The 25,932-nt window shown below is 40.6% G+C and overlaps 1 protein-coding gene across 1 annotated transcript in view; it reads right to left on the reverse strand.

Annotated features, from left to right (window-relative positions):
- The window catches only part of TAFA1 (TAFA chemokine like family member 1), a 234,241-nt gene that overhangs the window by 40,332 nt on the left and 167,977 nt on the right, over positions 1-25,932 (reverse strand). The window contains exon 3 of the mRNA XM_075095709.1: positions 11,534-11,674. Within this exon, the coding sequence (XP_074951810.1) occupies positions 11,534-11,674 (141 nt within the window). The remainder of the gene's footprint in view (positions 1-11,533; positions 11,675-25,932) is intronic.

The following is a 25,932-nucleotide window of genomic DNA, read 5'->3' on the forward strand; positions in this document are numbered from 1 at the left end:
ATCCAGATTTTGCTCTTCTGAGCTACTTCTGTGTTGCCAAGCAAAGCTTTTTGGCTCTGACAAACCACTGCTCACCCCAGCGTTGTGATCTCTTCTTGGACAGGCTTTTTCCATCTAGATCCTGACATTTGGAAATCTCTCCCTCAGCATTGCTGGATGCCTGCTTGTTGTGAGAGGAGCCCCTGCTTAACATCCCTGAAGCTTTCCCTCCCACTACATCTGCCACCTGTAGACTTCCAGGTAGGTTGCAGGGGGCTGCTGCCCCTCTTCAGGGCTAATCCAGGCTCACCGAGGTAGATCTGACTTTGCAAAAGCTGCAAAAACCCCTTCTCTTGGTTGTTCTCCATGCTTGGCCAGGCTTCATGCCTGATCCTTATGCTACCCGAACTCACAGGGCTCACCTGCATGTTCCTGTCTGTGGCTTCACCCCTGTGAGGGAATTTTCTCTAATTTAGGCTCTCTTTTCCTACCCAGCTTGTGATTATTTTTCCCTGCAATGCCTGGTGCACCAGCATGGCTGGCTGCCCTCCATGCCTGCACTCCCTGCCTCCAAAACCCCTTACCAGGCTCTTTTCAGTGCTGTGACTAACACTTAATGCTACGTATAAGAAGAGAAAACTCCTACTGTTTTTCCATTTAGCCTCTAGCGGGCTTATTGCAAGTATTTTAGAGAAAGGTTACTTTCCTCTGTATGGAGGTGAAGTAATTATATGTTCCTGTGTGCCTTCACACTGCTACGTGGCCGTGCCATTCTCTAATTTCACCATAAGGCTGTTGCTTGTGCACCTTGGTTGGCTGCGAGGGCTCTGCTCCCTCTGTGTCAGCACTGAAACCTGTCAGCTGGAGCCTGGAAACATGACTGCCCTTCATGCAGATGGAGGTAGTGCCATGACTTATGGCTTTTTTCCCCTCTTAAGCAGAAAAAGAAAATGTTTTGGGTTTTTTTTTTTCCCTGTGGAAATTGGGCTTTAAGTGAGTTCTCTGCACTTCATCAGGGGTGGATTAGTCAGCTGTTCTATGGGCTTGATATTAAAAAGGGTGGTTGCTTTGCTACACAGGAAACCACAATGTCAATTGGAAAAGAAAGAAATATGGTACATAGGTAAGGAGATAAATTATAGCTGAGATGAAGATGTACTCACATAAACTCACAGTCAGACGATCTCATTAGATGCACCATTTTCACACCAGAAAGACATCGTCATCTGCCCACTTCTCCCTAATGCCTGGTGTATGTTTGCATGCGGCACAAACAACGCAGCCCTTGCTGAGAGATGGGGAAGCGCCTAACTCAGCAGCCCTCATGCAGACTTTGGCTCAGGTTGGCTACAAATTTGACCCTTTAATATCTTCCTCCTGTGCTCCTTAATCACTAGAAACACATACATACACATCTGAACAGCATTTTGATGTACTGCCCATGGCAGGATGACTCTACAGCATGTGCACAGATATATATACACACACATATACATATATATGTGTGTGTTTATAGATATACTTGTTCAGGGAGAGGCATCACCTCTCTGCTCTCCCCAGATTGCTCACTGATGGTCTGGGTTCAGGAGATGCTGCTGTGCTCTGACACAAAAGCTCACCCACCATCAGCAGGGTCAGGCACATACCTCCCCTCTGCTCCGTTCAGCCTCTGCCCTGCAGATTAGAAGGCAACCTGGTAATGAGAGCTGCTGTGCCTTGGTAAATGAACTAATTACTCTGCATCGTCACTGCCAGTTTTGCTTTTGCTCCCACTGAAGTCAGCAGCGCTCAGGGTCTGGCTGCAATTTCAGGGTGGCTGCAAGGGCGTCTCAAGAAGATGTGTTTCTGGAGAAAAGCAAAGTCTTAAAATATTTCAGTACACAGGCTTCTCTCTCTCTCTCTCTCTCTCCCCCCCCTTTTTTAACAGTGCACGTGATACGCTGTGAATTTTTTTTTTGAGCTTACTACATGGGTGTTAGTGGGGAATAGAGACATTTTTTTTCCTCCTTACAAATGAAGTAATCTGAATTCACCAAATCAAAAAAATATGAGTCTCTTGCTCAGTTCCAGTGGTGCTGCAGAAGGACAGGGCTATAGATTTTCCCAGGAGTGAGGAATAATTCACCAAGCCTGCTTGTTATTCATATAGACAGTGCATTAATAATCTGGGACCCTGAGATCTCTTCTTATCTAGGCCGAAGCACAGCTAGAGGGATGAGAAGCTGACTCCTTGGATTTCAAAAAACATTCTTTCCCCCTTTCTTCAAGAAATAAGAATTGATTGAAAGTGTTTTCAGAGTGGAAAAAAAAAAAGGCTTTCTGGTGATACCACCTAAAGTACACATTAGATAAATAGGAAACTATTAGCTTTGTGACTGTGAACCGTTTTCACTTGATGTAAGTGCTGATAGATACAGGATTATATCTAACAAAACATTTACTAAGGACCTGACCCCAAGTCAATAGGAGTCTTTCATTTGACTCTACAGGGCTTGAATCCTGCACTCACGCCAGGGAAAGCCAGGAAGTTTCTCTATTTCCCATGCCCATCTCTTAGCAGATGCAAGCTGGGGTAGCACGGGTGCTGTGGGAGGATGCATGTGCTGAGCACCAGCTCAGGGACCTGTGAGGGGATATGTTACACCTTTGTACTGCAGGGACACAGCGCTCTTGAATTATAAATGCTCACTCTGCAGTAGGCATTTTATCCATAATTTAGTAAGTAAAATAAATTAGCTCATGCCAACAGTGAGGCTGCACTTACTGTCTGCCCAAGGAGTGACACAGCAGGTATGACTTTTTTGTTTGCAGGTCCTGGGTGAGCGAAAGGAGGGCAAATGCCAGCAAAAGGAACAAGTGCTGATGAATGCTGTCCTCTCTCTACTCCAGGTGTTGCACATGGCAAAATAAGGATGTGCAGTACCAACCATCCAGTAGCATGACTGGAGAGTTGTGAGGTGCTGGCCCAGGGAGGCATTCAAAGTCACAGTGCTCTCAACAGCCACTAAGACTTGTGTTTAATTTGTTAATGCTCTCTTGATGAATTCTGATGTAAATCCACAGGGCCACATGGTGGATAGTGATGGATAATCCTCCAACTAACAGAAATCTGGAGTTTGTATATGCACGTTAATATTTTGTATATTACAAATGATCCGAAACTTGATCAGATCCAAAGCCAGTCTGGGAGAAAGGGGAATACTGGATTAATTTCATTTTATTGTCCTGGATCAGTGCCTGATTTCTCTTTCCCCTGATGCATGACTGGTATAAAATAGGACAACAGCAGGCCATGGAGAGTTAAAACACTAGTCCTGCTGCCTGAGAGCTAATGGTTTAAATCCTGTGTTGCAGACAACATGGAATCAGATCATCTCCGATCTCTGCAGAGACCTTTTTAACAGGAATAATTTAGAGGGAGAAATACTGCACAGCATTTTAGTAGCACCTTCCATTTTCCTCATTGTTTTTGACCAGTTGTTGTGATTTAACCCAGCCAGCAACAAAGCACCACACAGCCACTTGCTCACTCAGCCCCCAGTGAGATGGGGGAGAGAATTGGAAGAGTAGAAGTGAGAAAACTCATGGGTTGGCATGAAGTCAGTTTATTAAGAAAAGCAAAAGCTGCACACACAGGCAAAGTTCAAAGGGTTCAAGATAACAACAGATTGTGCTAGATCACATTTATAGCTTTTATTGCTGTTCAGCCATTAATTGCCATGGGGCTTGCTTTCCTTGCTATATATTAGAGTCTAGTGCTTGTTAGTGGCTGCTTTTTGCTTTCACTGCTTGCTGTACTGCTGTACTGCTTATCATCTTACTCTGCTGTGCCTGGGAGCATTCTGATAACAGCAATGGCCAGGTGCCTGGGCTGGCAGATGGCCAGGGCATCCCTGCTGCTTCTGTACGGGGCAGGCTGGAACTCCAGTGTGAACTTGAGTCGAAGGGACTGTGACCTGTGGATGAGGCCGTGTGGGAGCAGGACATCCTGAAGCATCTTTGGGTGTGGATAAGCCCATGCCAGAGCAGGTACATCTCAAAGCATCTATGGCTATGATTATCTCTGTGCCACAGCACATATACCTCTGAAGGGATTGTGGCCCAAGGGTAAGTCCACACTGCAGAAGTTACACCCCAAAATGTCTGTGGCTGTGGATAAGGCCATGCTGCAGCAGGTACACCTTGATGCATCAGTGGCTGTGCATGAGGTCATGATGGAGCACCTCAAAGTGTGTGGCCATGGATAAGCCCATGACAGAGCAGGTACTCCCCTGGAGGGACTGCAGCCATGGGTAAGGCCATGTTGGAACAGGTTCACTTCTGAAGGTACTGTGGCTGTGGGTAAGGCCACGCCGGAGCAGGTGTATCTCTGAAGGTGGTATGGGCCATGAAGAAGGCCATGCTGGAACAGGTGCACCTCAAAGTGACTGTGGCTGTGGATAAGTCCATGCAGCAGCAGGTGTACCTCTGGAGAGACTGTGGCACATAGATAAGTCTCCACTTGGTGTAGGTACGACCCTAAGGGATTGCAGTCTGTGGCTACATCCAAGCCAGAGCAGGGGCAAGGGGAGGAGTCATTGCAATGTTAATCACTATGGTCTGATTCCAAGGGACCAGGGGTGGAGATTATAATGGTTCTACCTTTAAATTGTTGTAACCCATGATTTGAGTTGCATGTTATGGGAAATACTATAGCAGGAGCCACCTGAAACAATGGAGGAGAGCCTTAAAAGAAGCAGTGCAAGTGCAGGAGTGACCTGACCTGAGCTGGCTTTGGTGCCCAGTAACTCCATGCAACACACCACCTCTCCTGTCCTGAGTGACCACCGCAACAGATGGAGCCCAAAGTCATGGACTAAATGAACTCAGTGGACAGTTGTGGACATTTATGGACATTTTATAGGAGTGGCCCATAGACTAAAAGAATGATATCTGTGTATAATATCAAAGGATGGGAAGGGGGGTGGGGGGTAATAAGGATGTATTGGATAGTGTGGAACCTGACCATGATGTAAACATTATGAAACAGGTGGAGAGTATACTGGGTTTGGCTGGGATAGAGTTAATTTGCTTCACAGTAGCTAGTATGGGACTATGTTTTGGAATTGTGTTGAAAACCATGTTCATAACATGGGGGTGTTTCAGTTCCTGCTGAGCAGGGCTTACACAGAGTCAAGGCCTTTTCTGCCTCTCTGCCTCTCACCCCTCCCCCCCCCCACCAGTGAGGGGCTGGTGTGCACAAGGGGTTGGGAGGGGACACGTCTGGGACAGCTGACCCCAAATGACCCCAGGGGTGTCCCACACCGTATGATGTCATGTTCAGCATATAGATCTGGGGGAAGAACAAGGAAAGGGGAACATTTGGAGCAATGGTGTTTGTCTTCCCAAGTCACCGTTACACGTGATGGAGCCCTGCTTTCCTGGAGATGGCTGAACACCTGCCTGCCCATGGGAAGTAGGGAATGAATTCCTTGTTTTGCTTTGCTTGCGCGTGTGGCTTTTGCTTTACCTATTAAGCTGTCTTTATCTTCACTGTAAAAGTGAATTTTCTCACTTTTACACTTCCAATTCTCTCCCGCGTCCCACTTGGGGGAAGTGGGCGAGCGGCTGCGTAGGGCACAGTTGCTGGCTAGCAACCACACCACCAGTGTTAAAACCACTTCATTTCCTAAAAGCACTGGCAACATGCACAACCTGCATGAAAGTCCCTTTGTGACTGATTTCAAAAGCCAGTGCAGGTGCGTTTCTGTTATTCCATACTCTGTGGTCCAAAAATTTTCACAGATAATTGTGCAAGAAGTATTGAGGTTGGCTCTGAAAGAGTTTAAAAAAGACAGGAAGAAGACTGGTGAGAAGGGAACAAAAAATTCAAGCATTAAAAATACGTGTGTGAGCGCATCATTAACCGTAACACAGTAAACTTCAGTATAGATGAACAAATTATGTATGATTCAAAGTCCTCGAAGAACACATGGACATGACCACCTACTGGCTACGGAATGGTTCAATACCACTGTAAATGATATGGTACAAAGCACATTATTCACAGCATAAAAGTGACAGTATTAAAATTATAAATATCACGTATTCCTACTACATTTTTATAGCAATCATATGAATTATTAGAGCTGAGATAATATTAACAGAGCTTTTCTGTTAATATTTACTGCTTAACCCCACAGGTTCACTTGGCCTCTGTTCCCACCTCCTTCACTGGCTATTTGTGACCAGTCCTGTTTACTGATATCCTGGGAGGAACATGAAGCGCAGTAGAAAGCAAAAATGTATATCCTTACAGGGAAAGGAAACTTCCAAATAGGAGAATTTCATATGCTTTCAACTAGAGTGTAGAAAAGGTGGTGACTGTCATGTCCAATCAAATGTTTATGTTATATATAGTGAGTACTAAAATGAACTGCTTAAAAAAAAGGTGAAACAACAAACCAAAAAATGTGTAGAGAAGCCATAAAGAAGAGCAACAACAACAACAAAGACATAAGTATATTAATTAATTCACTGCTGCCACTTGCTCATTGTGGCTCTCTAGTTCATACAGCCAACTTTATTCATGCCGCAGTAGAAAATTCAGCAAGGTGACTGCAGTTTTGCATGAAGATTGGATCAGTGAAGAATGAGAGGTGGACGTTACAGTCCTGACCCAAATATGACAGTATTGGTATAACCTTTACATTTTATATTGTCACAAGAAAATTATTTTGGTGTTATGAAACCTCATATGATGCCACGATCTGGTAGACCCAACAAACCTGGAGCAGTCTGCAGCCATTTATTTGAAGAAAACAAAAGGAAAATGAAAATGGCTTTTGTGGAGTCATTCTGAGTGTATATCCCTCAATAATATTTAAGTATTTTGAGAATATGCTGAGTACATCTAGAAAAGGTTCAAACAGCAGCTTTAAAGGTATTTAAAAGTCACATTTTTTCATCAAGGTTTCACTATGCTCAGTGTGTTCTGTACTGAGACAGAAGATGGGGCAGGAAAAAGATAGCTCTGATGAAGTAACAAACAAGATTAAGAATACTTCCACATTATGCATGAACAACAGAAGAAACCTTGGTCCCACTTACTGTGAAAAATGCACAGGGCACAGGGAATGGTGAAAAATTATTTAAAAATTACATATGTATTTAAAAAAAGAGAAATATATGAGTTGGGGTTTTTTTCCTTTTTTATTTTAGTGTATTCTTTTAGTTTGATGGGGAATAACATAAAATTAACTTTAAAAAAAAAACAGCTAAAATTTTGAAGCCACTGACTGATCTTTATCTGCAGAGGTGAACAGATTTTCTAGAGGATGTGGTCTTGACACCTGAAAAGACGATTGTCAACAACTGACCCTACCAGGAAGATGGAAGACGACTTGCTATAAAGAAGCAGAGGACATTACTGGGATCATCCCTCTCTGGTAACCACAACACCAAAAGAAGAAATTGGTTAACAAAGACAAATGAATAAAGCCTGAACCCACAGGAGAAATTGTACTCGGCATGCGACAGCTAGCAAGGGGACAAAACTCTGCTATTTGTGTTGACACCTGTGTGCCCTCATAAGCCCACAGAGCCTATTGCAGGAGGAGGAAAATTCATGGGCTTCTGAAATGAGGAAGACAACCTGTTTGTAAGCATAGTGGAGGGCAAAGTATGAATTCAGAAACACGGCTAAGAAACCCTTGCAGAAATGACCTGCACATTACACAAAAAAAATGTCTGCAGTAACAGGAAAATGAGAGAGAGCAGGTCTATCAAAGTGTGAAGCTATAGGTGTCTGCATGTTAGGCTGAGCTGCAGGCTCAAGCCCTGTGCTGGCCCTGGCCATCTCTGAAGTGGGTGGGCAGGATGGTAAATCAGGAGCTTGCTCTGGTACCTTCAGAGCTGATGCACAGGCTGTGTTCAACAGCATTGCAGCAGAGAAGGTTAGTAGCACTTTGAGCTGCACAGGTCCCCTGTGCTCTAGAGACAGAGGGCTGGGGACTCTTTGGACATGCTCGATACTGCTTTCCCCACCCCCAGAATGGACCTTCTCAAGGTGCTTTAACACAAATGAAATAAATCCTTTTGGGACTTGCTCTGGAGAGGTAAATGGGCAAATGGAGAAAATAATAGCAGCCATGACAGAGCTGAACAGACTGATGCCCATGGCATGTGCTATGGTGAAGTGACACACAAGATAAATTGTAGGGAAGGAAGGGAGCATTCAAAACCATCTTTCAAAAAAAAAAAAAAAGCCTTGAAGTATTGAAGGGAATCACGAAAGTAAATGTGCAACAGAAGTGGCAAAGAAACAGAAAGTGGCATCTCTGTTTCATGACAAGAATTGGCTTTTGTTTTGCTCTCACTGTTGCTACTACATAATTCATTGGTGACTGAGGCAGGTTTTAGGACAGTGTCTACTGAATGATTGGGAAGGAATAATTTATAACTTCTGAGGCTGCCACAGCCTGGCCTCATTATACTTTTTAAAGATGAAGCCCCAAAGAAAAAGTTTGCTGGATTTGGCAGGGAGTGATGCTTGGGAATACACGGCAGCTTCCCGCCCTTCATAGTACAAATAACACATACTCTGCCTGATTTTCAGCTTATTCAGGAGGAGGACTGCATAAGTGAGTCCTATGTACTATGATGGTGTGCTAGCTGCAGTAAGATCTCAAAACAAGAGGACAAATGATCATTTATCAACCCTGATACTTATTAAAAAGGTTAAGCTCACTCCTATGTGTAACTGAATTCTCTCTTAAACAGAAAACAAAGCTAGTTCTCCACACAGTCCTACCCATGCAGCCAGGTTGTGTCCTGGAGCAATGGCTGGTAGGAGTGGAAGGCAATGCAATCTCTCTTCTGTAACACGAACTCAAACTGCCAAAGCATCAGCCTTGGTGAGATGTTTTCTGATGAAATTGGACAGAGAAACACCAAAGGCTTGACTCTCATCCCATTAAGTCACAGTTTGGCCAATGGTATAAACAGGGCAAGACCTTCAGCCACCAAGCAGAGATGGCTCAAGGCAATCAGCCACAGATGGGAGTCAAACCGCTAACATGGGGTTTCCCAGTCTTTGTCACCTCTCAAAGGTGATCAGTCTGTTCAGGTGTGAGTATACTGCTGTACCTGAACACCCATGGATTTTTAATTAATGGACCCAAGCAAGGTTTCTTAGTGACAGGTTATGGCTTAAAACAGTATACAGTGTAAAACCCAGTGTGAGATTAAATAGTCTTAATCCTTTCAATATGGAAGGTAAAGAAGGAAAAAAGTTGCAGGTGACCTTTTGAAACGTCCTCATGTACAAAAGAAACAGCAAATCCCAAATCTTTGTATCAATGGGACTCCCATGGGAAGTTTTGAGAGTTTGGCTTAGCAAGAGCAGAACCACTAAATAAGTCAAAGTCTTGACTTAGGTCACTATGTCAAAAGTCACAAAGCAAAGTCTGGGATAAAACAAAGGCCAAAGAAAATACCCCTTCTATTACTTTTTAGGAGCAGCATATTGGGCTTTTGAACTGTTCACCAGCCATCTACAAAAGACACTATGGGCTGACTATAACAACTAAACTTGAAAGGGGAAGACATTCCTTTGTAGTTCTCGTTTTTTGGCTTTGAAGTCACTGTGAGTCTTACCAGTGACTTCAATGGGACTAGCTTTGCACTTTTATATTAGCCATTGTTTTATCCTTACTCCTTTCACAATTCCAGACAATAACATTTCTTTTTATTGTAATCCTGACAGAGCAATTAGGTTCCAGTCCACACCTGCACCTGACTTTTATTCTTAACACAGCATTCTTTGAGCTCCCTTTCTCTGAACAGAGTTATAAGATCTGAATTAATGGTGTCTCTCTGCTCTATCTGGTGCCTCTGTTTTTCATGACCTGCTGAAGAACATGAAATTCTTCAAGGCTTGTACAACTGATCTTTAGTTAAGACCAGCTGTAGGTTTCACCTATGATTTTATGAGTGTGTTTCTTTACATGTGAGAAAAGAAAAGCTTCTTTTTATCAAGGTAATTAAGCAATAACAGAATGACAGAATGTAGATTAAACAGTAATCATTCACAGGTGCATTCATAACACGGTTTTAGTCATGAGTTCAGAAGCTGAATCACATTCCCGCTGTAACAAGCTATGAATTACCACCTCATAATTTAAAAATTTAAAAGCTGTTTTGAAACAATAAGATATTTTCTTTCTATCTTTATTATATAAACCAGATATGTACACACCACTAATACTAAGAAAACGTGAGGTTCCCATCCCTCCAAGGCACCCCCAATCTCTCACCTTTTTCGCGTTGAATGTGCACACCTCAGAGCTTTGTCTACACAGTCCACTATGCCCACCAATACTCCTGTCTAACTTTGGGGTACAGCTGGAGCAGCCCCTGCTCCCTTACTAGTGCCTTTGCAGCATGTGATTGAGGGAAGGTACCCACAAGAAACTGTTTTGCCCAATGTTTGCTTGTACAGCTCCCCCCTCTCACTCACTTGGGGGGAAATTGAACGCCAAACAACAGACCCAAAGAGGAAATATTGGGTGGTTCCAAAGCCTGCAACTAAGCCACCGCACTTGGACGTCCAGCCACAGGAAGGATGAAGAGAGCACCAGGGAGGTCCCCACCTCAACTTTAGCCAAAATGACCCCTGGCTTTTTGAAGCACCTTTGGGCTGTGGGGTGGTATAAATGATGACGCCAGACATTAACCATAAAGAGTAGCAGGGAACTTTCATGAGATATTCTGTCTCACACAGCTGCTGCACAGAGGGATTCTGCAACACAGAATGGCTTGTTAGGGAAAGGTAACTAATAAGATTAGTACCACTTACTCCCCATCTTCTTATGTGATTGATATTTTGCTACACAATTCCAAGCTGCGGCTCTCTCCTCTCCCTGATTACTGCACGGTCTCTCCTCGCAATGGTGGCAGAGGAGCCCCAGAGAGGAATAAACCCTGTGGACCTAGACCTGATATGGAACCCAGACACAAATAACATGGTGTTTTTCCTTCAGTAGAAAAATCCCCATGACAAGAAACACCACCAGTGATGTCCAAAGACAAAGATTTTTTCCTAGCTTTCCATAATGTTTGTTGCAGGACAAGACCCCAGGATTCATTTATCTTTTTTGCCACTGACTTTTCAAATGGTTAATTAAATCAAAATGAATGGCTGTTGTCCTTTGAAATATTTATGAATCAAAACTAGTGTGGCACTGGGAGGGCCCTGCGAAGTGACACCAGGGAAAATTTTGTCCAGTTATTTATTATGGGCCTGATCCTGCCACAGAATCTGTTAAACTTATCTACGTACCTGTACTGAATGCTGTACTCTTATTTTTGTGCATAGATCTTAATGTGACCCATGTGCACAGAACCATGCATTAAAGTAGAAGGCAAGGTGGTGTAAAAGTATGCTCATGCTTATAGATTTTTCTGTTTTGTTAAATAGAGAACACAATGAAGTTCCTATGCATAATCTATAGACTTAAAGCTATTTACTGGGTGGTACACAAAGAGAGACATATATACAGGAGAAGCTACTTGCCATCAACACAGGAAGGTCTGTTTCTTGTAGTCCCAGCCACTTTCCCAGGTAGACAGGAGCATTTTACTGTTTGTGATCTTTCCTCAATTCGATTCTTATTACAGCATCTGTGTGCTGCTATAACTTCACACGTTCCTCCTTCTGGCAAAAAAAAAAAGAAAAAAGAAAAAAAAGAAAAAAAGAAAAAGAGAATATTGACACTCTGATTAGGAAGAGCAGCAGTGGCTAATCAAAGCACGCAGGTGTGCTCCTGTCTGTGTCTCTGCATGGCTTCTATACAACATATTTCTCCCATTAGGTGTGCTCCTGAATAAGCCAGGTGCTCCAATACTTCAGTTTTAATAGGAAATGCAGATAAATGTCCCTCTACAGTAGGTATAGCTTGCCTGTCTCACATTAGAAGCTACTCTGACATCAGCAGAATTTTTAGCCTAAAAATGACTGTGTCAAAGTCCAGGCCTGAAGAAATTTAGGTAACATACTATGGTAAATGTGCAACAACTGTTGGCTGATTTTATGCTTCTAATATTGGAGGCCTCTTCCCCCAGATATTATCTTGTACAAGGACAGGGGCTAAGGGAATCCATCTAGAAATAAGTTTTTCTCCAAATATGTGATTCCATACCAGTACTCAGCCTTTAGGGAATGACAATTAGCTTCCGCAAATTACAGGGTGGTCCAACAGCACTTCCCTTTGCTACCCCACTCACTACATAGGCAGTTTTAAGGGCAGGAAACATTCCCATTATGCAAGATCACGAGGCTTAATTAGTCTTCTCCCTAATTGTTCTTTATGAACATTTGCAATATCTTGATTAGGTGGAGAACACAAGGAGTGACAAACAGATAGGCGGTGGCTTAAGGTTTATGAATACTTGGTGTTTGTGGCATATGTTACGCACAGAAATGAAGTGTCAAGTGTATTAATCCCATTCACCTTAGCAGTGCAGTACAAGGAGATGAGACACCGCAGTGGGCTAATGCACTGACCAAGTAATTGCTTGATTCCTCAGTTCGGATTGTATTTAGCTCATAATCACCAAGTATTTAATAGTGCCAGCCTGTTCCCACAGATATTTGGCTACTTCATGAAACTGCAGCATAAATTTGGCAGGATTTGTTTAAACTTAGCACAAAATATCGTGCACAGCCTACTAAAGAGCAGGGTGTGTAAGATTTTTTTTTTTTGCTAAAAAGCCTTATTACTTTATACCGTTACGAAACGCTAACTGTACCATTGCTTTTACAATAGCATAAAAAGCATTATTCCTACCTTTGGCTTTCACTCTCCTTTTTGAAACAACTTAGGAAGCTTTTGAACGCTATAGTAACCCTGCAGCCAGTAGGAGAATAATCAATGTGGAGATGCTGATCCATGTCTGGCTGTGAAGAAGGAAGCGGTCTGGGAGTCCAGTGGCATCTCCCCTCCCGGGAGTGAGAACTGTTACCTAGTGATCCTGCAAAGGTGGTATTTCTGTAGTGAAGCACTGGGGTGGACGGACAGGGAGGAATCTCCCTTGACTATATGCTGTTACGGTCATATGGTGGTGTGCCCTAAGGTGTTCCCACACTATTAAGTGGTACAACTATCACCAGTGAACAGGGGCTCTACAAAGTGTGAAAACGTTTTGTAATATTAAATTTTCAAAGCACTGACCTTCCAGGGTGAGTCAGCGAATGAAAGCCTGTGAATGTTAGGGTAAACGAGCTTAGGTTGCGTGGTCATGGGGTTAAGCACTGAGGAGTTTGCAAGGATGAGACGAGACTAACTCTGCAGTAAATATTTAAGACATCTGGAGAGAAATGCTGCTTCATGTATTAGTTATCAGGTGCATTTGGCCTGCTGACACAAGCTTTTTGAAAGCCAATAGGTGCCACAAAAGAGAGATCCCAATTATTCAGAAACCCACCATCTGACACACGGTCTTTTAAGCGTCTCTTAGGAGTAAGAGGAATTGTGACAACCAACTCAGTCCAAAATGCTTGTATTTTTCCATGAAGGAATTCGTCAGATAAACTCCCTGTTCTCCCATCCATATCATATTGAAAGCAACGAAAAGATTCTCATTGGTTTAATTCATCTTATGGTCATGCCTTAAGAGAAGAAAGATTTGTGATTTTATTGATTGCAACCTTAACAATAAAGATAATGTATGTAGTAATAAACATTTCTAATTTTGGACTACATAGACTGTGTGGTAAATACCTGTGAATAAGCTAAATGCTTAATTTTCTCTGTTAATTTGCTGTATGAGTACTAATCACCACATGAGCTAGTCTTGCTTATTTGGTTATCGGTTCAAAATAATGGGTTGTGGTGGATGAGCTTTATAACACCTTTAATTATTATGTGGAAGCTCAAGTTGTTGCAGCAATAAAGAATTTAACTCAAAGTGTAGAGTTGTTTAGGAGCAGCAAAACATAATGAAACTATAAAAGCAATGAAAAACCACTTTTTTTACCACCAGTTAAGTACATTAATTGGAACTTTTATCTGCATGGGCTATAAATGTAATGCAAATAATAATAATAACAACAGTAATAAAAACACACTTCCCAGTGCTGACACAGAAGAAAAAAATCCATCTCACATGGAGAAAGTTATGCATGTTACACACCCAGTTTTCCTGGAAAATTTGTTATGTGGGATCAGGTTGTTCCATTAAAGCATGTTTAGCCTATGAACGACTACTGGATAGCATTGCATGTGATGTGTTTTGCTGGTATGTATTTTAGCGACCATGCATGTACATGTTACACTTTTAAAAAGCCATATATGAAATAAAAATAAAGGTACCCAGACAAATACAAAAGGACACAGTGAGACTAGGAAAAAACCTCATTGAAAAATCACACTCGATCACATTCGTCATAGAAATATGTATACCACAAATATACTGGGTGGGGGGAGGTTCAGCTTAAATCTCTAGTTTAGCTGTACAGTGAGGAAACAAGTTCGAGTGGGGAGAGGGACGTGAATCAGTCTTCAGTTTCCACTGATAAAAATGTAACACATTCAACATGTTCAGATGGATGTGTGATGTACCTTTTTATTCCGTGGTTTTTTTTTAATTTCCAACTGCTTTTTTTTTTGGGGGGTGGGGGGGTGGGGTGGGTGGGGGGGTGGGTGTGGTGAGTGAGGGGAGGGAATGCGCCAAGAAATGCTGTAATACCAATATCAGAGGATCTTCTGTTCCTCAGCCAGTGATTTTCTCTCAGCAGTTCTTCTAGATTATGGGAAGACCTGGTGAGATGTTACGGTGCCAGGAGTCCTGAAAAAATGTGAATTATTGACCTGATAGGCTGTGAGTGCAGCAAAAGTTTAAATCCTTGTCACAAAGAACAGAAATGTCTTTTGGGGGAAGTTTATGGTCTACTGAGCTAAGGTAGCTTCTGGCTTTGTTTCCACAATAACGGCCTCATCCAACTCATTCAAGTCAATAGGGGATTTGCCATTGATCTTAAAAGGAGAGGAAAGGTCCCTAAAATCCTCTAAGTGTCTTCTGAATGGTTTGTTGTTAGTTACATTTCATGGAGTGGCTGCTTTATCCAAGAAAATGCTGTATGGCAAGAAAAATAGCTTATGTGTTTTTAATGTCCTCCTGCCCCAAGAAAAACAGAAAATGATTAGATATGGAATAGGAACTTGCAAATCAGGAATAGCTTTGCTCTTTCTTCAAGAAGCTTTGGAGGTACATGAAAATGCCCTAACATGACTTATATCCTCTTCACACCAAACATCAGCAGGACTCGATAGTTAGAACAGCTGAGCCTTTCTGAGCGCTCAGTTCACAGGATGCCCTCAACTGTGCATGAAGGAAACGTGATGCCTACCAGAGCAAAAGGGACAGAATTGACTGGTGGGAAGGATTCTGGGCTGTTGAAGATGGCAACTCTCTGTGGCATTACAATTCTGCTCATATTTCCTAACCTTTCAGAAGTCTTTGTTTTGCATAGGCTTAAAATATGAAACTGTAGAAATTACACATCATTCCTACTGTAAAACAGGGAGTTTGTTACTCCTGCAAATGGTTTATTTCTAATTGGAGGACACTAAACTCCTGAAATTATGTTCATTTTTGTATCTGTTATAAAGTCACCTTGAGTTTACACACCACAGAGTGAAATATTTTATCATAAGTATGAGCCTACTGTGGGTGGCTGTGATTTAAAATATCTAATCATCTATAGGGTCTGAGTGCATGCCTGGCAGAAGCCAAAAAGCCATCTTCTAGTCATCTCTGTTTTTTATATCTCTAGCTGAGAGGTAATAATAAAAGCATATTTTGCACTTCAAAATTATAACTCGCCTCTGTATTCTAGCCAAGCCTGAACTTATCAGTAAACAAACATAAAAAAGGCAAACAGCAGTACTGATTTGTGTTATACATTGTGGAAGTCATTAACTATGACTCAGGTAGCAAAACTTATATGTTCTCTCTTTGACAGTGATGACAATTTAATAGTATTTGACTCTTCTGAGTTACATGGAGCATCCTGCAGCAATGAGAGAGGTTGTTTATCAAAATGATAAACATGTTTTCATTTCCTCCTTGGCTGCATGTATGTGATCAGAAGTCTAAGGCCATCAAGAATTCACTTATTCTGGCCACCAGGCAGACATTAAGCTATTCAGGACCATCTGTGCTTGAAATGAGTTCCATTTAATGGACCTTCCTAGGGCAGGTCAGTCATAATGAATGCATGTGTGCATGAATGCATGAGCAAAGCACCGCTTAGGTGAGAATTCTTGGGTTGTTTGACGGAGGCACAGACGGTTGATAGATAAGATATACCTTTCTTTTTGGGGTCATACGCACAGCGATTTTAGAATTCAGATCCTCATCATCAATGCACCAGGTAACCCAATACAGTTGAAGGTTGTTGTAAGAACATGTTAAAGTTCTTGCAAAAAATTAGTGATACCCAAACAACTCCACAGGCGTTGCTGGTCAAATTCTGCCCTCTGTTACACATAAGCAATCCACCATGGGAATACGAGCAAAAGAAATTATATGGACCAATTTTGTCAACATTTCCAAACAGTTCATTAGGACTATTTACACAGCTTCAGCTGGACAGCCTATCTTCCAGTGTTATCATCTTGTTTGGGGTCATATACCCATATGTTATTCTGATAAATGTTGAAGTATACGCAGGTGTTGCTAGACCTAGGAGATCAGAGAAAACTCTAAACAGAACTAAATTCTTTAGACTTCAAGCAAATATTTAACAACATGACAGTAAAAATTCTTCAGACACTTGAAGACTTCCTGAAAAAGTGCTCACAGAAACTAATGGGTAAAAAAATTTGCACCCTTGCCACCTCATGTCTTTATACAAACATCCTAGAGAAAGAAAAGGCAAATCTGTGATAGCTGTATTTACATTTAATAGAAAGAATCCAGATTTGGGGCTGCAGTTTGAAGAGTTTGCAGTTTGAATAAGCTTTGGAAACTTCCCAGGTGTAATTAATACATTCATAAGCTTTAATCAAAATGTTTATGCCAGCTAATGTGCCAGAACTACAGACTATACTGCGCTTAGGGGAAAATACTATACTATACTTTAAGAAATAATAAGCCACTACTATGTTACTTACAAAATAATGTTTTTGCTTCTGACAGGAATATGTAACAGATAGGAAAACAAAGTCCCGTGCTACTCCATGAGCCACTTTGTAAGTGAACAAATAAAAGACCCCTCATAGCTGCAGTACAATTACACTCCAGTTTTTGTTTTGCATATAATCCACTGACACTCTGTGTCTGCTCCACAAGGAAAAGGATCAAGCTTACAACACACTTTTCCGCACACAGAGGAGTGTGCATTTATGCGCATGGAGAGTGACAATGGCTGCAGAGCATTCAGATGGGGATTAGGGTTTTTACACATTTTTATAAGGTCAAGGCTAACTGCTCCTCAGGTGCCAGAGTGCCCTCGGTTCCAATGAAGTTACAAAACAGTTGAATTTGGCCTGTGATCTTTAAGTAGCACAAAGGTACCATCAAAAAATGGACCCAAGCATAAAATGTGAGCATTAAGCCGTACTTAATTCTTTCCCATTATGTTAACTGATACAAATAGATTCACCGGCTACTCATTATATATGGAGTTACAGTAACCACGGGAATTTGTAATGCACCACACATGCTCTGCAAGCCTCCTGGTTGCATACTGGATTGTTTATGCCCAGTAGATTAGAATAGACTACTGTGGCCTGTTCCCTAAATTTATATTTTCATTAATATTCAGTATTTCCATTGTTCATTATGTGGGATATATAGTATTTTCAGTTTGGGAAGGCTCTATGCAACTGCAGCCACAAAAGCGATTCCCACTGTGGGCCATTAAGTTTTAGGTTGAGATGTTATTTTCTCGAATGTTGTTGGTACGAAAGGGTTCTAGAGACACAGGGTACCTCCTCGAAAGGAAGTGGTATTTGTTTACAGAAGACCAGAACAAGTAGCTCCGTGAGGAGTGTGGCTAGGGAAATCTGGTTTCCTGTGGATTTGCACATTGCAGTTCATTTCAAACTCACATTGAGCTTCTTCCAGTGTCTAGGTCATGCAAAAGAGTATGCATGGAGGTCACAGCTCACCTGGGAGCCCATGGGCCTCTTTCCTGGTGGGTGGTGCAATGTTCCCATTCAGTTCAGGCCCTGATTTCTGTATCACTGATACAACACTACTACTTCTAGTAAGACCAGAAATGTATTGTCTTCGTTCATGCTGACCCATTGCACACGTGGTCAGAGTCTGGAGGACTGCTGGACAAAGCAGGTCAGCTACAGATGGAAATTAATTTCATACTAAGCCAAAGTTTTGACAGATTCTAGAGTCAGAATTCAAAACCTAAGATGGGCAATGTGCATTCAGCACAGGCATCTCTGGTTATTTACGGTGCTATAAGCTAAATTTCTAAGCGCATTTTCAACAGAAAAGGCCATTTCCATTAAATCAAACTTTTCCACAAAAAATTGTAAAAAAATAAATTGTAGAAGAAAATAATATCTTTAAAATATTTTGTTCAGCAGAATATTAATATTTCATTTGAATACTAACTTTAGTTTTTTCATTTGTCTTTTATTACCCATTCAGAATAATAGGGGAAGCAGGGCTATGTAAAGCTCTAATTAGCACATGGATTTGTAGCCTTTTACAGTTTTCTACTAATGCTCTCTGCCATCAGCCACAGGAGGCTTCTTATCTGAGAGATTTACAGATTCTTATACTTACACCCAGAACAGACTCTGATCCGCAAGAACTGGTTTATTCACAGAAATTGAAAATAAGTGGTTTTTTGTTAAGGAGAAATGGTATGGATTCTACTCTTGAATTCACAGAGAAAACCCAGAGCACACCAGTATATGAGATGTGGGTGGATCTAGGGCAGGCTTATGTATTTCCATATCAAACCAATATACACACTAGAGAATAGGTCTTTCTACTAAAGAGCCTTGCAAATTGATCTCCTGAGAAATTTGCACAGGACCTTATTCTTATGCATGTTTTTTATGTTAAAAAAAAAAAAAATTCTTAAAGATGAATCAAAGGAAAAATGGTATCCAGAAAAACAAGACAGTCTTCTAGTAGCTACTGCCTCTGGCATATTGCATCTCAAATGGCAACGCAATAACCAGCGTCGACCGAAGTATTCAAGAGGACAACAGGGCAAGAGTGGCTGGAGAGGAATGCTGATGAGCTGTTAGTGAAGCAGAGTTATGGGTACTTTTAATTATGATTTTGCATGCACTTTTACAGTATACACAGGCACAAGAAAGGACAGAGTTTACGGGAAAATCACACCTATTGTATGTGCATGCTGCCCCTCATCGACAGCAGAGTGAAAACAAGCAGGCAGAGCTGCCTGCAGAGGACCATACACATGCCCCATACCTTTGATTGCTTTTTTTGTCACAGGGAGTGTTGAAAGTGGATTGTAATAGGTACTGTTAGCATTCTTGTACTGATGAACTACAGAAAGCAGATATGTAATTCATGGGGCAGCCAAGAATTCAATGTTCTCTTTGTGGGGATCTTTTATTGAGATTTTTTTTTTTACTTCAAAGGGAGATCAACCTACCGCAACTTTGAGAAATGGAGGTTAGAAATTAGAGGTTTTGGTGGGATTTACAGCTCTGGAATGCCATTAAGAGAAGTATATGAAGAGGCAGGACTTTGAAAATTCAAAAAGAAAAGAACGTTATTTTTGAGAAATAAGTTCCATATCAAAAAGTAATAGGCACTATGACTCTAAATTTCATTGACTTTCTGTGAGATATGACACTCCTAAAGGTCTATATCACTTGTAAATGGGATTTCTTGGTCTAAATGATGTAGGCCCAGTAAGGCAGAGCATAAAATCTGGACGTATCTTTATAAAAATCTTGCCCTTAGTCACTTGGGTGGTTTGGAAAATTTAATATTTGATTTGTCAGAGAGGATAAAAAACCCCCAGTTTGGGCAGAATAGATGTAATATGCCTACATTGAAGCAGTGCTCCTCCTATAACTTAAACTGCAGGCAGCAGTATAAAGCTAGAGATTAAAAAGACCTACTATGCTATTCTGATCATTGCTTTTCAGCTGCACAATTCTTCCCCAGAACAAATTTTCTAGGTAACAAAGCTGTGGAGAAATTAATATTTCTGCTCCTGAACAGAAATGAACTTTTCCAGTACTGGCATATCCAGTTCCTTGCCAGAGCACAGTGAAAATCCAAAGTGGAATTAGGCCTGAAAATATCCTAGCAACAGAATTTGGGTGAACCACTGAATATTGTTCTTGGGCCCTCAAAATGCTGTTCTTCTAACTGCTGCCAGGAAAAGGCATCCAAAAAATGGATGTTAAGTTAAATGAGTCTTAGAAAAGGCACACAATGAAAGAAAGACAGGATAACTCTCTTTTCAGACAGAATAATTAGGCTGATAAGAAATACGTGATTTAGGCACAGTATAAGAAATGAGAGAGATGGGAAATTAATATAGAGGTGTGCATGAGAAGTAGTTACTAAGAAAGGATTTAGAAATTATTCTGTATCAAAAATGCGAGCACTGTTTGGTCCTGCCAGAGTCTTGCTCTTGCCCAACAGGCTTTCCCCAAGCACCTTGATGTTTCCAGATCTCTAAACCTGCCTAATCCTTTTATTAAATGCCTTTATCTTCAACCCACTCTCCTGATTGGGAAACTCTATTACTTTTCCCACCAATCTCGAAAGAGACCCAAAATTGCTTACTGCACTCATAACATACCCTTTATTATTTTATATGATACATAAAAATCTCACACTTTTATGGTTTCTGTTGAAAACCTATTCATCATGAATATGAAATGTTCATACATAAATCTACTGATTACAAACAAGATCAGCAATAATCAACTTTAAAATCCAGGCCTTCAGTCAAGACAAAATAATGGAAAAGCAGAACAACGCTTTCTATACAGTTTGTCTTTTGATATGATAGCTACAGAAAAATTCATCCTGAGATTATTTTATCCACTAAGGTGATTAGCCTATGGAGGGTCTATGATGTGTTTACTGAGCAGAGTAACATAGCTTATGGTAATGCTCTTGTCATGCCTAATAAATATGTGAGGTGGTTTTTATGAAGTAGTTAGATAAGGGGTGGTGAAAGTAATGTGATCCATAAAGAATGTACAGTGATGAAGAGCTAGGATTGCAGAGATACTATAGACAGACTGGTATAGAGAATTATACCCAGTGCAGAAGCCGCATTAATCTTCCAAAGAACAGCAATAAATAAAATAACAAGGAGGAACTGGGCTAAAAGAATTTGGCCATCGTATAAAACTGAGATGTTAGGGTGGCATCAAAGTGAAGGTGTTCGGAATGGGATCTCTTACTGATGAGTTGTCCTGCTTCAGAGGCAGTAACATTTTTGTCAATGGGGTTGACCGTGTGTTACAAAATCCACGAAAAGGAAAACAAAGGACCATAAGTTACATCATATGTAATGAAAATGTCACTGTACAGGTGCTGTGTGCCATGAGCAGCAGCAGTAAATTCTACACTCTGGTGCAGCTAAACAATGTCAAGAAATCGTTTCTCAGTTATTTTTAAGTGGACACACATGCACAGTATCCCACCCCATATATTCCTAGAGTCATTCACACCGTGACCACCAGCAGCTGGTCCTACATTTGAGTAGAAAATTATACCTTTGCCAGGAACTGACTGTACGATAGTACGGAAGGACAGAGAATGGAACCAAAGGAACAGAAGCAATTAGTTGATTTTCATGGAAAGTGTTTTACACTGCATACATTATCCATAGCAGAAGAATGTGGTAGTCTCCAGCCTAAGGAATTTATAGCACACTCATTACTGAACTTTATTTAGCTTCAAGCAGTCAAACACTTCAGTAAATGTTACAGACTGGATATGTGAACAGCAATATTTTAATTTTCAGACTACTATACTGTGGTTATAAATTAATGAGCTTAAAAAAATCTCTCTCAAAAAAACTCTGTTTCATCCAACCCTAAGCATGATTAAGCTGTTTAACTACTGGTCAGGACTAAACTACGTCTGAGGAAGAGGGAGGGAAGCAGAGGATGACATGGGCTTCAGACCTTACTGTTCTCAAAATTTAACTCTTCATTGTGGTCACTTCTATGGGAAGCCTTAGTGCAAGGGTGGTTGCCTCCTCCTCACCGAAACTGTAAGGGTGAGGACAATGGCAATATTTTATTTCATGATAAATTTTGGTTCCTCTTATTTTCTTTTTGTTTTGTTTCAGTGACATTGATCTCAAACAAACCAGGACTGACTGATTTTCTCTTTTCTCAAACTACTTTAAACATTCCCAAGACCTCCTTTCTCCTGCTTTTTCCCATAGTCACTATCCTGAGTTGCCTGTTTCTCATGAGTCTCCATGTTTTGATGCCTCTCCCCTCCCTGTTTCTGTTGATGAGCAATATTTTATTTCCTGTCACCTTGATTTGCTCTGACTTTCTGCTCCAGCTCTCAGCATACAATTCTAACCATGATTTATTCTGGTTCCCCCCCACGTTTTTACCTTTTTTTGTAACTGCATTGCATGTTTCTCTTTCTGACAATTTCTTTCTTGTCTTCCTTGAAGCTCCTGGTGAACAACACAATGCAGTACTACCTCCTAATAATTGATCATCTGGCTCCTGTTCAGATTTGTACTGCTTCTTTGAATACCTGTGCAATGCAGTTCACTCTGTTCCCTTATAATATGAATAAAAAGGGCTGCATACTTGAGTGGAAATACATGAAGTCTAGTGAGCGAATAATTTCTGCCTTTGAAAGTGACGTGTGATACGTTACAGCATTGACTTGAAATTCATATTAATTTACTTTTTATTAGTTAAACTGTAGCAGTGTGCTTGGAGCTCTGTAGTTACCAAAACCACAGAAGCCAGGCAGAAAATGCATTTTTTTTCTTTCTTTCTCCTGTATACTTTTGGTAATGACCAGTATTCATCCAAACACTATCTCTGAGAATATAGAATAGGCTTTTTTTAATTAAAGTTGCTTTTTAAACAGTTGATTGTGTTTTTTTTTTTTTAATTGACACTTCATTGGCAAACATCAATAAACTTCAATTTAATATAAAATTCCTATGTCTCAGGGGAGGTTATAATTCATGTGAATCAACTACTTTAGCTAATGATTTCCAGTTTCTTTCCTACATAGTATTACAGCCAAGAAACATTATGAAATACTCATTTCTTCATCAAAAAGGGGAAAGTGTCTTGAAAACTGAAGTCCAGACACAGAAGCAAATTGGAAATTACTTGAACTGTGTCTTTTATGATCACGAAGCAGACGTTTTACTTTAAAAAAAAAATTCATCTTTTGGTCCAAAATAAACCAAACAATATATTTTAAAGCAATCATCCAAAAAAATAATCTATGCATGGGTTCTTATGGATGTACTGCAACTTCCTAAGGAAAAGCAGCTAGTCTAATGTGCTGCAGATGCTGCACCAATTGCTGCACTGCATGCAAACGGTTCTCCTTCCCTGGATTCTTCTTAGACTTATCCTGACACATGTCCAGTTTTGTCTGCTTTCGAGCTGGTTGGAAAAACATTACTTAATTGAACCCCAGAAGTTTTGCTTCAGACAGCTCAGGTTTAACTGCCATTCCATGGGGTTCATGTGAATCCAGGGTGTGCAGCTCCAGGAGAGCCTCACCAGAGAAACTACCCTAATGCTCTGAACTCTCAGTTCAGCTACCTGAATTTCCAAGCTTGAAAGTTTTGGATAATTTTGGGTATAAAGTGGGCTCTCATTGCAAACAAAAAACAATGATAAATACCTGAAAACTAGAAATAGGGCATCTCTGCCAACTCTTTCTAATAGAGTGTTGGAAATTATAAGCAGAAGAGGTCATCTTGCCCAGCCCTTTCCCAGTATCAAAATGTTTTCCTCTGCACACTCATGAGCATCTTGCTCAATTTATTTTCACATTATTTAAGCAATTGGGCTTCTGCTGGTGCAACAGGGGATCCTCCGAAGATACCATTCTAGCATTTAATGTGATCTACCATTGGGCTGAACAGCAAAAAAAAATGTTCTGTGTTTTCTTTTGCTCAGTTTTCCTCATTAACACTAATTGTAATGCTATGACCAACTGAACACAACTATTCCCTATTCTATGTTTACAGATGTCAGATACATTTTAGACAGTCATCACATCCCCCATCATCATTATCACCACTTAGCCAAGCTGTGCATTTGCTGCTTCTCTTCATCTTTCTTCATAAGCCTGCCTCCATCACCTTAATTACATCTATAGCTCTTCTCTGCATCATTGACATCATTGGTATTGATGTTTTTTAAGATTCCACTATATAACAATAATGTTATTATTAACAGGGATAAAAATTCTGTTCTTTTAAGTTGATAAGTATTACTATCTCCATTTAAGAGAGGAAACCCTATTTTCCCAACCCAGCATTTATCTCTAGTCTGCTCTTCAGTACTGTCAACTAAAACATCGACAACCAACATGAGCTAATCAAGTTTCAAAGATATTTGAGCATCTGTGTATAAACTACCTGATACACAGGCATTTATCTATTACTGCTTAGGCACGTAGGCACTATGGAGATAGACAAGGAATGAAAAACAAGGGTTAGATAGAAACAGAGACAGATGCTATGTAATAGAAAATCTAGCCAACAGTCTGAGAGTGGAAGAGGAATGCCATATCTAATTGAAATGGCGTTCTGTACTTTCCAGTAGTGTTCTCAACAAGGAAAGAGACTATTACCTCCTGCTCTTTGAGAAAATGTCATCACTTTCCTATTTTTTTCATTCCCAGTGTAGCAGCTAGAAATTTTCCAGCATTAATACTTGAACACTTCTTTTCCCCAGATATATTAGTTCACATTTTTTCTAGTTGCACTCACATTATTTCCTGGGCCTTCAAATTTTTCTGATCCTTTTTATTATAAGCCTTGGACTTCGGTGACATCAGTCATAACACATATTTTAGTATCACTGGTAAATGGGCAGAGGCCAAGTTTCCTATGAGCCACAGCCTGGATGGAGCAGTCACCAAATATTTATTTTAAAACTTGAGAGACAAAAGTGTTTTTTTTGCTTAGCAGAAAACTAAACCAGCACTTGCAATACTCTATGGCCCAAAATGGAGTAAGTGGAACACAATTTTAAGACCAACCTGCTAATTTTAAGCCCAATCCAGCACTGCAAAATTGTGCGTTTCCCTCTTTTTGCAGCAGAAGCCTTCTCCTTACCTGTATCAAACTGTACACTAACAAAGAAGGAAGGAATTTAACCTTGCGGCCAGGGAAACTACTGACTTTTCACTGAACAAACAGAAATGTAATATCAGAAATACCTTTAAGGCAGGCTTGGTTGACAAACAGGTGTTCTCTCTGTAAGACAGTTTTCTTATTGATCTGTGCTAACATCTTGCAGAAGTGAACAATCTCATTGCCATGTCAAAGGCTAACCATCTGTGAACAAGTAATGCAGCCAGAAAATCCATGTTGCTACAATAATAGCTTTGGGATGTGGGTCTTATTTCAATCACCACAAAAAGAAATCCAGAGAAAACATCTAAAAATTATTTTTCTGATAAATTGGTTTATCTAGAAAAATACATTTGTTTACACAAATTTCATCTAATTAAATTACAATAATTTACACACCCTATCAAGCAGGTAAGTTACCGAAATAATTGGAAAGTTCATTTACTCCATTTCCCCTGTTGATATTGCAATCACCTTCTCAGTGTCTCATGCATCACAGACCACCTCTTATTTAGGAAGTATAATTCTGTCTGTGGGACAAATCGCCTCTTCAACATCTGAATATATATGTTAATATTTTGGGGATCCGATACTTCTTTTCACATCAATAAACAATATTCAGCCAC

The sequence above is a fragment of the Phalacrocorax aristotelis genome, chromosome 6 (assembly GCF_949628215.1).
Source record: "Phalacrocorax aristotelis chromosome 6, bGulAri2.1, whole genome shotgun sequence".
Classification (NCBI taxonomy): domain Eukaryota; kingdom Metazoa; phylum Chordata; class Aves; order Suliformes; family Phalacrocoracidae; genus Phalacrocorax; species Phalacrocorax aristotelis.